The sequence below is a fragment of the Alosa alosa genome, chromosome 18 (genome assembly GCF_017589495.1).
Source record: "Alosa alosa isolate M-15738 ecotype Scorff River chromosome 18, AALO_Geno_1.1, whole genome shotgun sequence".
In the NCBI taxonomy this organism is placed as follows: Eukaryota; Metazoa; Chordata; class Actinopteri; order Clupeiformes; family Clupeidae; genus Alosa; species Alosa alosa.
This window is the reverse complement of record NC_063206.1, coordinates 20,852,176-20,867,175: the sequence shown is the minus strand read 5'-3', so window position 1 is coordinate 20,867,175 and position 15,000 is coordinate 20,852,176. Positions and strand designations below refer to the sequence as shown.

General features: G+C 42.7%; 1 protein-coding gene across 27 annotated transcripts in view; it reads left to right on the top strand.

Annotated features, from left to right (window-relative positions):
• LOC125311925 (regulating synaptic membrane exocytosis protein 1-like) overlaps positions 1–15,000 on the top strand; it is a 35,761-nt gene that overhangs the window by 3,575 nt on the left and 17,186 nt on the right. For 5 of the 27 annotated variants that reach the window (XM_048270295.1, XM_048270294.1, XM_048270303.1 and 2 more), the window contains 14 exons: positions 429–475; positions 1,220–1,353; positions 2,954–3,084; positions 4,404–4,575; positions 5,840–5,993; positions 6,646–6,702; positions 8,314–8,503; positions 8,958–9,056; positions 9,752–9,814; positions 11,028–11,105; positions 12,171–12,287; positions 13,001–13,090; positions 13,834–13,911; positions 14,808–14,879. In XM_048270295.1, the coding sequence (XP_048126252.1) occupies positions 429–475; positions 1,220–1,353; positions 2,954–3,084; positions 4,404–4,575; positions 5,840–5,993; positions 6,646–6,702; positions 8,314–8,503; positions 8,958–9,056; positions 9,752–9,814; positions 11,028–11,105; positions 12,171–12,287; positions 13,001–13,090; positions 13,834–13,911; positions 14,808–14,879 (1,482 nt within the window). The remainder of the gene's footprint in view (positions 1–428; positions 476–1,219; positions 1,354–2,953; positions 3,085–4,403; positions 4,576–5,839; positions 5,994–6,645; positions 6,703–8,313; positions 8,504–8,957; positions 9,057–9,751; positions 9,815–11,027; positions 11,106–12,170; positions 12,288–13,000; positions 13,091–13,833; positions 13,912–14,807; positions 14,880–15,000) is intronic. The other 22 variants (XM_048270313.1, XM_048270312.1, XM_048270308.1 and 19 more) reach the window with 13 other exon arrangements.

Sequence of the window (15,000 nt, the reverse complement as noted above, 5' to 3'; positions counted from 1 at the left end):
CAACAGACGATGTAAATCCCATTCGCCACTTTTCCTGTCTTCAAACCTACTATATTACTATATATCCAATGTATGATATAGCTTGTTTACCTGTAAGTGGGGTGAGGGCTAGGCATGTGTGTGTGTGTGTGTGTGTGTGTGTGTGTGTGTGTGTGTGTGTGTGTGTGTGTGTGTGTGTGTGTGTGTGAGAGAGAGAGAGAGAATGTGTGTGAGAGAGAGAGAGTGAGTGAAAGAGAGAGAGAGAGAGAGAGAGAGAGAGAATGTGTGTGTGTGTGTGTGTGTGTGTGTGAGAGAGAGAATGTGTGTGTGTGTGAGAGAGAGTGAGTGAGAGAGAGAAAGAGAATATGTGTGTGTGTGTGTGTGTTTTATGTAAAAGACTTCACTAAGAAATCCACAGTGCTGCTCACTGCCTGTCCTCTCTTTTTCAGTGACATACCAAGAATCCCAGAAACATCCCATCCTCCATTAGAATCTAGTAAGCATCATCTCTGGGGCTCTGTCCTGATCCCCAGGGTCTCTTTCACAACAACACACAACAAACACAACTCTCAGAAAGACATATCCCACAACAATAACTCTGTTTATCATTGAAATATGCTCAAAAATACATCTACTGTTGTTCACACTTGCTTAATTTACGGTCGTATATGCATACCTGTATGTCATAGACAATTGACATAATAATTTCTTAGCTTCTGTGACTTCACAACATATACACTAACTACATACCGGTAATTGGTCCATATTTTAGCATGCTGTGGAATGCTGCAGGCAATCTCCGAAAGAAATATTTTACATATTTGTATTTTCTATGAGGTAATGATATATCCTATGTCATCATGAATGCTGTATATTATCCAGCAGACACTTATGTGAAGGAACTTACAATATTGCTCCCGTAGTGTCGGTGTTGACAGCACCATTCTCATTCAGTCACAGGAGCAACCAAGAACTAACAAAGCCTGACCTGACATATTCACAAGATGTTTTGCACCAAATAATATTTAATGTTACACAACAATAATGTTGTATTTATAACAACCATGTGAAATAACATTATACATTTAATATAATGATCTTTGTTTGATTTTGGATTTCCAATTGGACCTTATTAAGTCTCAGTTACTGATTTGTGTAGCGGAGGTTCAGGTCATCTGTATGACTCTCTCTCTCTCTGTTGACTGATTGTCTGCTCAGATACTGACCGCACCTCCTGTTGCTCTTCCACACGCTCCAGCAGGTTCGAGCTCCTTCGAGTCCCAGAAGATGGAGCGGCCCGTCATCTCTATCCTCTCCCCGTCCAGCCCCGGAGGCCTGCGGGACGCCCCCCAGACCCTGCCCGGACAGCTCTCAGTAAGTCACCCACGTCACAGAATACGCTCACGTGACCTGATATACAGTAGGTACCAGACCCTGCCCAGACAGCTCTCAGTAAGTCACCCACGTCACAGAATACACTCAAGTCCCTGATATACGTACCCCTCTGTACACATGTGATATGGGTTAGATCCAATTTGTAAGACTCCCAAGACTACCCTAGTGTCATCTGATGTCTGTGGTCATTTGGTTAAAGGCTCATTCGATCATATCTAAAAAGGTGCCTCAGATGGCTTTTGTTAATATTAATGCAGCAAACCCTCAGTACACATATGATTTGGATTAGATCTACTTTGTAAGACTTCAGCCTGTGTCATAATGTAATTGTAAATGGTGAATGGTGAATGGTAAATGCATCGCATTTATATAACACTTTTTCACTCCTCCGAGCACTCAAAGCGCTTTACAATTTTATGCGCATTCACCCATTCATACACACACTCATACACTGATGAAGGAGGTAAGGCACCAACCTGCTCATTGGGAGCACTTTGGTGTTTAGTGTTTTGCTCAAAAACACTTCAACAGGGTCAGGAGGAGTCAGGCTCAAACGAGGAATCCCTCCGGTTACTGGACGACTCCTCTACCTCCTGAGCTACCTCCACTGCCGCCCATTGTGCAGAATTTTTATCATAGTATTATTCCTCCTACTAAATGCAACAGCCTCCCCATGTGCCAAGACAGTCATACATCATGGATAAAATTATTGTAATCTTAGGTTTAGTTCTTTGAGCTCTGCGGTCAATAAAATCAAAGTCAGCTTAAAAAGGTGTCTCATATGTCTTTTCTTAGCAGCGTGTGCCAGCATACACAGCCTAGATGCCAACATGCATACATGTACCAGCAGAATGAAGTTCAAATAGGTGTCAGAGAAGCAAGCAGTATAGTATAAGTATATATACAGTACTCTGAGGGAAATTTGGTCTCTGCATTTATCCCAATCCGTGAATTAGTGAAACACACTCGGCACACAGTGAACACACAGTGAGGTGAAGCACACACTAATCCCGACGCAGTGAGCTGCCTGCTACATTGGCGCTCGGGGATTAGGTGCCTTGCTCAAGGGCACTTCAGCCGTTCCTACTGGTCAGGGTTTGAACTGGCAACCCTCCGGTTACAAGTCCAAAGCGCTAACCAGTAGGCCACGGCTGTCCCACAAGATGCAGCAAGATGATGGCAGCGGAATCCGTGCTTGCCATACACTAGAAAAATTATATGAAAACTGATGCTATCTTTTACACCAGCAAATGAGTTTGGTTCCAAAACGATATATCTCCATTTTTAAAACCATTGAAAAGTCATGTCATTTAATTGTGTATAGATTAAGTAGATAAATCAAACAACAATACCCAATTACAGTTCTACTGAAATTACTTGGAAAACAAAATGTAAAAAAAATGATTTATGAAAAAATGATTTATAAAAATGCATTAAAATGGAGGATATACTGTAGCATTTTGGACCCAAACTCTTGGAATAGATATGCACCTGACTGGATGAGGATGCATGTGAAATGGCTTGATATTTGAGGAGTGTGTGCTGTGTGATGATAGATTTTAAACTCTCGTCTCTGCAGATGAAGATGTGGTACGATAAGGTTGGACACCAGCTGATAGTCAACGTTCTCCAGGCCATCGATCTGCCGGCCAGGCTAGATGGTCGACCCAGGAACCCCTACGTCAAAATGTACTTCCTGCCCGATCGCAGGTACACAACATTTCCCGCACATTGCAGTCTAATGTCACTTAAATCACCCATTGCATTACAGTTTTTTCTCGATTGCTTTTACCTGCTTAAGTAAACTAGAACCCACTTGGTCTTCATGACTACTTTCTTTGCACAGCAGAAGTCATCTCTTGCGAATGTGTTCACACATTTTCATTGGGTTCACACATTTCTCACACCCTTTTGCAAAACAGTTAACACAGGTGTCATTCAAAAGCCCCAAACTCTATTGGTTTTCCCATGCTAAACAAAAGGAAAACATCTTTTCACAGGTGGTATAGATTCCTTGCATAAGTCTGAATCTCTGATACACCTGTGTGAAACTCCTTTGCACAATTCTTCAATCAGCAATCATTCATTATACATAAGAGATGTCTGTTCTGTGTTGCTATTTGCAAGTATGGATCTAATGCACATTTAGACAAAGTACTGTATTGCCTATTTGGTGGAGAAAACAGTACAAAAGGTGTTTACTGTAGGTCTATTTTGATGAAAAATGACAAGTTGTAGTTCAATGAAATTTACTGTATCTTGCTAGGTGTTTACTGTATGTCTTACATGTCAATGGCAGTTACATCTTGGGAGGAATGAATAACTTATTTTGTTATTCAGTACATTTTGTCTTTTCACAGTTTTTTTCTGATAGGCCTACCAGAAAAATGAGAAAGTAATGGAACAGACATAGCAAAAACTAGATTTTGCATTTTGTTGTCCAGTGTGTAATGATTGATTAAAGAGTGTTTTTTAATTGGCAACAAGTTGTAGTGTTTGAAGGCCAGATTTGCTTTTGCTGCATGTTTTAAGTGTTTTGAGAGAGTAACAGCCTTTTACAAGCAAAATGTGTCATTTTGTCCAAAGTGCTTTTGTTCAGACACGGGTGTTAACTGTTTTGAGAGTGTGATTTCAGAGTTGACACAGGTATCAAAACGATCGAGAAAAACTGTAATTCTATCTGGGCTATGGAGAGTAAGTGGAGATATGCTGGTATGCTGTATGTAAGAGCATTATATTCTTGCTGTATTACATGCAGTATTTAAGAGTAATATGAGAATATGAAAATATAATGTACTGTATTATTAAAATAATATCATTATTAAACAAATGTACAGTATTCTCATAATAACATCAATACTGATTAAGTGTGAGACTAAATAACTGATGAAAAAAATACTATTTATGGTTGGACACTTTATTTTAGTTCAGCACAGCTTCTTCTATTCATTGTTGCATGTACTGTATATACTATGTACTGTATGTGTAATGTTTATTTCTAATAAACATTGTGTGTGTGTGTGTTCCAGTGATAAGAGTAAAAGGAGAACGAAAACAGTGAAAAAGAGTCTGGAACCCAAGTGGAACCAGACGTTCCTATACTCTCATGTGCACCGGCGTGACTTCAGAGAACGTATGCTGGAGATCACCATATGGGACCAACCCAGAATTCAGGAGGAGGAGAGTGACTTCCTGGGAGAGGTGTGTGTGTGTGTGTGTGTGTGTGTGTGTGTGTGTGTGTGTGTGTGTGTGTGTGTGTGTGTGTGTGTGTGTGTGTGTGTGTGTGTGTGTGTGTGTGTGTGTGTGTGTGTGTGTGTGTCTCTGTCTGTCTGTCTGTCTGTCTTCAATATATTTGTGTGTCAGAGTGTATGTGTGTATGTGTGTGTGTGTGTCTCTGTCTGTCTGTCTGTCTGTCTGTCTGTCTGTGTGTCTTCAATATATTTGTGTGTCAGAGTGTATGTGCATGCTTGTATATGTGTGTGTGTGTGTGTCCCTATGCTCTGTTAAGCAATATATGAATGCAGTTACGAAGAAGTGTAATCTCTTCTCAAAACTCTCGCAAATATATAAGCGTTAAGCACATCACAGATGACACAGAACTTAAACCACACCGCCCCTCAGAGGAGCCTGCATCCCAAACTCCATCACTAACTAAAACATAACTGTCCCTTCTCTAGGGCTCACATATGGCTCATCTTCGCTGCCACTCTGTCTACTTTCAGACGCTGGCATTCTCCGTCGCCGGCGCTGTTATTTTTAAATCTATAAACACAAGTGCCCTGTTTTAGGTCAGCCCGTCCCGTGGATAAAGAGCACTCCAGAGCCAGGCCTGTGTCAAACAAACACCCGCCGCCGCCACAGGACGAGTTATGGACGGAACTCAGGCGGGATTCAGGGGTGGCACACTCACTAGGCTGTGCGCTAGGTTAGGCCAATGGCGACTCACGTGTAGGGCTTGTGTAACATTCCGTCTGGACCTCGTGCCAACCCCTATAAGGTTGCACTTGGGTGTGATTACATGACTGAACATGTCTATAGGCGTACTCTCTATGTACTGTGGAGGAGGATGTTCCAGGTTTGTTCTATATATATATATATACACACAGTATATATAATACATACATACTTCCAACTCACTGGATATGAGCACTAATTTACATCAAAATCAGATCTATTTGGAATTACATTTCCTATACGTTCGCCTTTTTGTGTACAGTATGTGTGTGTGTGTGTGTGTGTGTGTGTGTGTGTGTGTGTGTGTGTGTGTGTGTGTGTGTGTGTGTGTGTGTGTGTGTGTGTGTGTGTGTGTGTTTGTGTAAATGCTGAATGATTTGGACCATCATGGTATCTTCCCGCTAATGGATGCGAACTCAATGGCCGTTTACGGGTAATAGATAGCTGTGATGGCTTCTATGTGAGGGGTGTGTGTGTGTGTGTGGGTGTGCTAACATGTGTGCTGCTGCAGATCCTGATCGAGCTGGAGACGGCCCTGCTGGACGACAAGCCCCACTCGTACAAGCTGCAGATGCATGACGTCTCGTCCATCCCCCTGCCCAACCCCTCGCCATACCTCCCGCGCAGACACCTGCACCCCGACTCGCCCGCCAAGAGGCTACAACGTAAGTCTGTGTGTGAAGAGAAAGGGAGAGAGAGAGAAAGAGATGGAGAAAGAATGAGAGAGAGTCTGTGTGTGGAGAGAGAGAGGGAGAGATGGAGAAAGAGAGATGAAGAAAGAGTGAGTGAGAGATGAAGAAGAGAGAGTTTCATTAGTACTGCACCCTACTAAATGTTAATTGAAGTCAATACCTAATACTTCATACCTATAGCTTTGGCAGTAAAGCATCATTTCCTTTGATTTGAGAGAGTATGTACCACTGGTGCCTCAGTAATTGTTAGAATATACAGTATTCTAGTAAAATCATTGACATAATGTAAATAAATGTAGATATTGTAGATAAGATATCATGTAGATATTAAGACATGTAGATAAATAAATGTTCTCATGTATATGGTTTCCTTAGCAGTTTTTCATGAATCAAATGACTTCTTATAGTGGGCCTATATGGGTGGGTTATGGGTATAGCTATCTTATTGTGGGTCTATATGGGCTTTTCATTTGTCTCTGTCTAAATGTGTTTCAATGCATATGCTGTCCTCATATTTTCCAACTGTTCCACTCACCCTCTTTATACTGTATGTGTGCCATATGTTGTGTGTTAATTGTTGTGTGTGTGTCTGTGTGTCTGTATGTGTTTATCCATCACAACGCAGGATCTCAGCGCATCACAGAAACTGATTATGATGATGCTATTGGCGTAGTGGCCACAGGTGGGTGGGGGGCATGGCAACAGTTACTGTGACGAAGCATCTGCATCTGTGCTTCACACTTGTAGACATCTATCCCAACGGAGGGGGTGGGGTGGGGGGGGTAGGTGGTGACACGACAACCAGCCCTCAGCACTCATGAAGGTCTCCCTTGTTGTCGTGGAGACAGTGGCGTGAATCCTCGGTGCTGATTTCAGATTCGTGAGGAGCACACCACCAACACAGAGGCCATTTTTGTCCACTACGTCATACCGTGACATTCACACAGACAAGCGCTGACTTTTACACTCTCTATGGGAGGTTCAAGAACACAATCCTCACGCACATGTTTACAGTAATTTCCTGTGTATTAGCCGCATTGTGTATAAACCGCAGGACAGTGTTTTATGCCAGTTAAAAGAAACAAAACCATATTAATACCATATTAACTGCCCCTGTGTATCAACCTCATAGCTGAAGAAATATTGTATATTATATATGTATATATATACATATTATATATGTATAAGCCGCGGCTAATAGTTGGGAAATTATGGTTGGGTTGAGTGGGCCTAATTTACGGTAGTCCCTAATGTTCCTAACAGTCCCTAATGTAAAGCAAGTGGTCCCTTTGTTTATGGCTACTGAGGATTCACGCCAAAAGTCTCATCTTCTGACGGTCCCTCTGCACTACTGGTGAGTGTAGGGCCTGATGAACTCCATGCACACGGCTGGTTGTGCATGACGGAAGACAAGCAGAAAGAGACGGAGAAGATAAGATGGGGTGGTGGACATAGTTCTCTTTCTGATGTGATCTTTCATTATTTCTTTTTATCGGACGCAAACCCGTTTGTTTTATTTCTTACTTTTACCTGTAACCTTTTTGTATTTCTCTCGATGCATGGTAGATTAATGAACAGGTGAAGATGCTCAGCTCTCGATTTTATTTATTTTATTTATTTTTTTCAAAATCAGATTATCTCAGTGAGTCTAAATCTCCAGTGTCATTCAGGAGGTCGTCAACTGATTACAGTAATAAAATGTACACAGGAAGCCTGTAGACTTAATAAGACAAAATATTCAGTCAACAATAGCTCCTCGTCATGAAAAAATAGTTGAAACTACCATTTCAGTAATCTGCCCAATAGTCCCTGTTGCTTGGTACAATGGTCCTTATAAACTATGTCAGACCACAATTTATCATTTATCCATGACTTTGAACCGTTTTTTACATGATCAGTCTGGGATATGTTTGAGATTTTGAAAAAAAGAGGAGAGCTGGTATCTTATTTGTACTGTAGTCTAGCTGGCATGATTAGTCTGGTAAATGGTGTAAAATGGACACATACACATACTGTATTTCACACTTGTCCAACAGCATGACAGTATTCAGTATGAATAAAGAGCATTGTGACACTAACCTGGGCATAGGTTTGGACATCTGTTGTTGCTTTTAATTAAGCAATGAAATTTATTTTTTATTTCCCTCTCTCTCTCTCTCTCTCTCTCTCTCTCTATCTCGCTCGCTCACTCTCTCTCTCTGTCCTCACCTTTCCTCTTTCCGTCTCTTTAGTCCTCTCCTGTTTATGTGTGTTTATGCTCTAGTTTATGTGTCCACTTGTATATATTTTATAGCTGTGGAGAACCGCTCGCGGGATCGAGAGAGAGAGATGGAGAGAGGAAGACAGAGGGACAGAGGGTCCACTAGCCTGGAGGTCCCTGGAGATGCCCCGCGCCCCCCCCACCACCGCTCGCGCTCAGTGTCGCCCCATCGAGATGAGCAGAGCAGAGAGTGCTCACGACCCCCCCACGTCCCAACACAGAGGTGAGACGCAGGGATACACAGGGATACACAGATACACACACATGCACACACACACACATGCACGCACACACACACACACACACACACACACACACACACACACACACACACACACACTTGTATATATACTGTACACACACACATACAGTACATTCACACACACACACACACACACACACACACACACACACACACACACACACACACACACTTGTATATATACTGTACACACACACATACAGTACATTCACACACACACACACACACACACACACTTGTATATATACTGTACACACACACACATTACAGTACATTCACACACACACACACACACACACACACACACACACACACACACACACACACACACAAGTGCACACTTATGCTAACGCACTACAATACACACGCATATACCCATGCTGACTGGTGCACACACTCTGTCCTCGTTCTCTAGGAGCTTGGATGAAGGTCATCACAACCGTCGCTCCCGATCCCCTACCCGGTACCAGGACTACACCCGCGGTCACCAAGAGAGGGAATACGTGGACGAAAGGTAAAATCACATCTCTCTCACCGGTCCAACCCCACAGTAACCTTCTAAGCAACATGCTCAACTGGTTCTACACATTTGATCCCAATGTGTTGTCTCACAGTGTGTGCGGAAAGAGACTCCATTTTTTCGAATTTCGTTGTCTTCGTTCTCTTTTCTCCTAAGCGCAAAGAGTACTCATGCACTCTCACGAACAGAAAGGACAGGGTTGTTGCTGTGCTGGAGGCATGTTAATAAATGCACTGTCATACACATAGTGGTTCTTGAACGCCATCTGTCTCTACTTCCCCATAAGCTGTTAACACGCCCCAGGGAGAGACTACAAGGCTGTTACTCCATGATGTACTTGACATTGATTTTTACATTAATTGAATTTTTACCCTGAATGGTATTATAGATGGCGACATTATGGATTCTAAGCCTTGTGGAGAAAGCTGAATTCTTTGAGATGCAATGTTGTGTGTGTGTGTGTGTGTGTGTGTTTTGGTTTGTTTGAAAAACATGGACTAAGTGCTTCTTTGTGTTATTTCTGGGACTTGTTCATTAATTACTAGTTAATAGTAGCTCTAGTTAATCCTTGGAGAAGTGTTTCCAACAAAAGGCCTGCTCATGTGTTTTTTGTTTTTCTGTGATTTGATCTGGGTTTGTTTTCCATCGTTGACTTCCTCATTCGTCATCCATCACCATGGTAATTGCAGTGAGGTCATCATGATGCACAGCTCGATGCGTGGTAGAAGTGCCGAGTGCCTGCACACCGCAAGGTAAAATGTCCGCTTCAGGAGTGGCTTCAGTTTGCATTTGGCTTTTTCTGCCAATCACCAATCAAACCTCCATTGACATCTTCTGCCTGGTTTTTACTGTCTCTCTATTAAAAAGAAGAAGAAAAAAAACGTGTATATGTGTGTGTGTGTGTGTGTGTGTGTTTTATAAATCTATCTATCTATCTATCTATCTATCTATCTATCTATCTATCTATATATATATGTTTGTATGTACTGTATAGAAATCTATGAAGTAAAATGATGAAGTGTTGGTCATTTGCCATTTTGAGATGTTTACACAGGCGCATGTCTGTTTAGCGTCGCCGCCTCTCCAGTACTTACATTCCATCAGGTTGAGTGTGTCTGTGTGTCTGTGTGTCTGTGTGTCTGTTTGTATGTGTGTGTGTGTGTGTGTGTGTGTGTGTGTTAATGATACGCGGACTCCATCATGTTCTTTCCACATACTCCAGCTCATGACACGAGACTGATCGTCCGACTCTAGAACATTTCTGGCCCTGATATGGCCCAGGTCCGGTCCTGGGTCAGCTACGACCTGCGTTCTGTCCAGTCGCGCCCAACAGACATAACTTCAGACGAGTGGAACTTTCCACTCGTCGGTGGCGCCCTGCCCGGACGCCCGTGCCAGCTGTCTCTAAAAGGAAACAGTTTAGTCACCTGTAGAATGAGCGCCATAGCTCACTCAAGTGTTATTGCGCTGCTTCGCCTGTCACCGAGCCTGTTTGTTGAATCTTCGATATAATAGCCTGAGCACACTCAGTCGTAAGCATTCAAGTCAAGGTGGTGGCAGGGTCTGTCAGGTCCACGTCACCTTTCGCTTGGCCATAGCTCTAATATGGCGCCGCTGAATTGACTTTACATGAAGCTGGTCCATAATTAAATCCAGAGCACATGCACGTGTAATAAACCTATCATAACAACTATGGCAGATATATAGTATCTACTAAAACGAGCAAGACAGACTAAGAGGACCTACTCTAGTCTATTCTCTGCAGTGCTATGTTTAGCTGTGTCAATAGTCTTTATATACAGTAGACATGTGAATGACAGTGTGTTGATGAGTTTGTATCATAGCGGGCCACTTCAAGTAAAGTTATTGTCTGTTGTTAGTTGAGTTTTCTTTTTCTTTTTTTTCATCTGCACTTGTTTTATCTCCTTCCTGCATGCACGCACACTACTATACTCACGTGAGCAGGAGCTCGTCTAAGTACAGTAGCTCTCTTCCTCCTAAGATGCCTCTCTTAGTCAATGGCATCCATAAGGAGTTCTACAGGTAAGGATGCTGCTTTGCCTGTCAGGATACATCCTTCCTTTCACACCGCCTCCATCTCCCCACCTCCACCAAATCCAGAATTCTGTGTGCCCCTTACCCCACCATTTTACCCATAATTCACAGTGAAGGTTAAACTTACTGTATGTCTGTCGGTGTAAATGTTTCCTTGTGTTATTATGATATTTTGCCCAGTGTCCAGAGATCATGATTTTTTTTTATTCATCACATTTGGTATAGACAAATATGACGAACAAATTTGAACCAAATTATGTAATTTGTGTAGCATTCAGCCCTATTTTATTTGTTCACACTTAATCAATTTGTCCAGCTTCAGACATAGGTATGTCTGCATTCCATTAGTCTCCTTCTTAAAATAACTTTCCTGTCCAATGATTGTTGATTGTATATCCGTATATATCTGGATGGTTTATGCCGGTTATTGCATTACATTATTGCTTTGCATTACATAAGAGCTACTAGTGCATATGACAGACTCTCGTATGTATGTGAGAGGATGACCTCCAAGAGAACTGCCCAGTAAGCCTGCGCCTGTAGCTCAGACACAGAGAATAAAGCGTCTACATTCTCCTCTCTTCCAATCCCAAGGCAACCCCCTCAGACCCAGCGGAGCAGAATATGTCCCTTTCCCCACATTCTCATTTCTGTGGATGTTACTCTTCCTGCAACAGCAGTGCATTGAAAGCTATTAAAGACATCGACACTTAATTGTTGTTTAATTAAAAAAGCTGATAGCTGCATAGCTACAATGAAAGTGATTATCTATAGAGAAAATCCACAGAAAATGATGCACTTTGTTTGAATATAATTATTGATTTTTACTTAGTTTTAGTTTTAGTTTTCTATTAATTCTATTAATTTTGTAAAAATTAGCATTTGCATGTTCATCTGTGCAGTCTTATGTTTTTGCATTCTATGCATGCATGATTACTCTTTAGTGCATGTGTGCTTCTCTCTCCCTGTGTGTGTGCGTGTGTGTGTGTGTGTGTGTGTGTGTGTGTGTGTGTGTTTGTGTGTGTGTGTGTGTGTGTGTGTGTGTGTGCACAGCTCAACTCTCCCTGCATGCTTAAAGACCAAGTCTCGACTGAGGTCGAATGGGGTCACTGCTACTCGCAGCACGATTACTCACCGTGTGCTCAGGTTTACAGACGAGATTACCATTCGGTAAGGGAAGCATACTAACCAGTGGGCCCCAGTAATGAGGCAGCAGATAGCACCTACCCTTCATGAACCAGTATGCACTAAAATTTGCACTATAATTGTGCACTAATACTCATCAGATAGCTCATGCTACTTACTAGCAGACTAGCATACTAACTTGACCCATGATTTCCATTTACATTCAACAGTGGACACTTTTGCCCAAAGTCATAGCCCACTGTTTAGGTCCTATATAACCTATGGCAAATGATTGACCATTTAACCTTTATTAGGGTTTACACTATTTTACTATTTGGGTTTTCATTTCTCAATACCCCAGTGTAATGGCGTGAGTCCACACTGATTACACACACACATACACACACACCCACACACACACACACACACACACACACACACATACACACACACACACACACACACACACACAAGTTGTGAATCATACCAGTCAATAACCTCATGTCATTGAATGCCATCTCTCTGCTCTGGTTTAACCACCATGTTAAGATAAACCTGTCCAAGTTTGAGTTGTTATCTAACATGATGAATTTCTTTTTTGTTGTCCTTTTTTTGTCATCTCTTATGTTGTCTTTCCTTCCTTCCTTCCTTCCTTCCTTCCTTCCCTCCCTCCCTCCTTCCTTCTATCCCTCCCTCCCTCCCTCGCTCGCTCGTTCTCTTCTCTCCACCTCCATTGGACGGGCATGTTGTGAACCTAGTGATCTGCAGCCATCTCTTGACAGGGTTAGGAGCGCTAGTGCCAACTGTCTGAGGCCAGAGTCTAAATCCTATTCGCCCGAGAGAGAAAGGTACTCACCACACTGCCAGACCCCCCTTTCACCTCTCTCTCTCTCTCTCTCTCTCTCTCTCTCTCTCTCTCTCTCTCTCTCTCTCTCTCTCTCTCTCTCTCTCTCTCCATCTCCACCTCAAAGCACCTCCAGAGTCTGAGTACCCCTTGTCACCTGTGTCTCATGTCGTTAAGTAGCACTGTCATTTTCTTTTTTTTTTACCAATGAATGTATCACACTAAGTGTTTCCCAGTTTCCATTGATGTATCAGCATTGCAACTATGAGGATTGAGACATTATGTTATGTAAAAATAGAATAACAATCGACAATCAACACATTGCCACACTGTATATGAACTGTCATAGTTTTATTCATCATATATGACTGTTTATTTAGTAGATTTAGTGTCTACTGTATAAGGATTGGTTCTTACAGCATAGAATCCAAGAGAATTACATAAAATTAGCTCTATGAATTTTGGACTGAATTACACCACAGGACTGTCTTGATTGGATTGAATTAATCCACAAGAGTCCACTAGAATAAGTTGTGAGGTGGACATCTCCCAAAGGCCTTTTCAGGGTAGCCCTGCGATGTATGAATCGATTACTCTTTGATGCCCTCGAAGCCCCCCACCACCACCCTTACTTTGGACTCTTGGACTCTAACCCTTAGTCCCTCTCACCCTGCTGTGTCTCTCTCTCCTCTGCCCTCTGGGGGGCACTGTTGGTGTACCCAAAAACAACCCTCCTCCATCTCCCAGGACCACCCAGTCTCTTCCCCGCATCAGACCTTCCAGTCCCAGGATACTAATCCAACATGCCTCCCCCGAGGATGACAGGTATCGCTCCAACCCCCCCCCCCACGCAGTCCTCTTTAACAACCCCTGCACTGTAGGCACTGGTGGCTATCCAAACCACCACCTTGCTTCCTTTTTCCTTCCGTGACCTGTAGATACGACCCCCTCTTGCGCTCACTAGCTTGTGAACTAGATGCCCCTGCAAATCTCTCTCTCTTGCTTCAGAGTCGTGAGGTCCTTCTTGCTTTCGTTGTGTGTGTCTTATGGCCCTCTTCACTGTTGTGCCACAGCTTCATAATTCCTAACTCTGCAGTGTGTGTGTGTGTGTGTGTTTGTGTTACCTGGTGGCTTCAGTTAAGTTTGCTACATTAGTCTTCAAGCTTCCTGTAGTAGAAAATGCTTCTAATCCTATCAAATTTCTGTAACCCGCTTATTAACTGTTCTACCTAGAGAAGTGAATTAGGTTTCCTGATGAAGATACTCCAGCTTTCTTGTTTTAGATCATCAATCAAGATCTGTCCCACTAAACTGTGCCTTACTAATCTCACTTTGCTTGTTAAGCTTGCCCATGCTACATAATTAGAATAGAGCAATTTCTTCCTGTCCTGGTTACCTCCAAGAGTCCAGTCACTGTCTTTGTGTCTGTATAACATCAACACACCCTGTTCATTCATTCCACACACTTTGGTTGATGTGTTGTTTGTTTCATTGTTTAGTCACAAAAATCACATGCAATTACATGTGTTAGTTGTCAACTCCCATGTTGAAGTCACTCTACACTGAAACCACCCCATGTTGCATAACCATCCACATGTATGTGTGTGTCTGTGTGTGTGTGCGTGTGTGTGTGTGTGTGTATGTGTTCTTGTCTCGTCTGGTGTGGCCATTCACCCATCTGCTCCCCCCATCCGTGTGTGTGGGCTGGTTGAACTGTGCAGTTGGATGCTGGAGCCCATGTTCCCCACTCAGGAGACACAAAACCACCTGAGCGCCAGACCGGTGTTCCGGAGGTAGACATCCCACTGAACTGCTGACTGACTGACTCAGGACACACACACAGACACACACACACACACACACACACACACACACACTCATATGCTTGTGCATTCACACACAAACACACACACA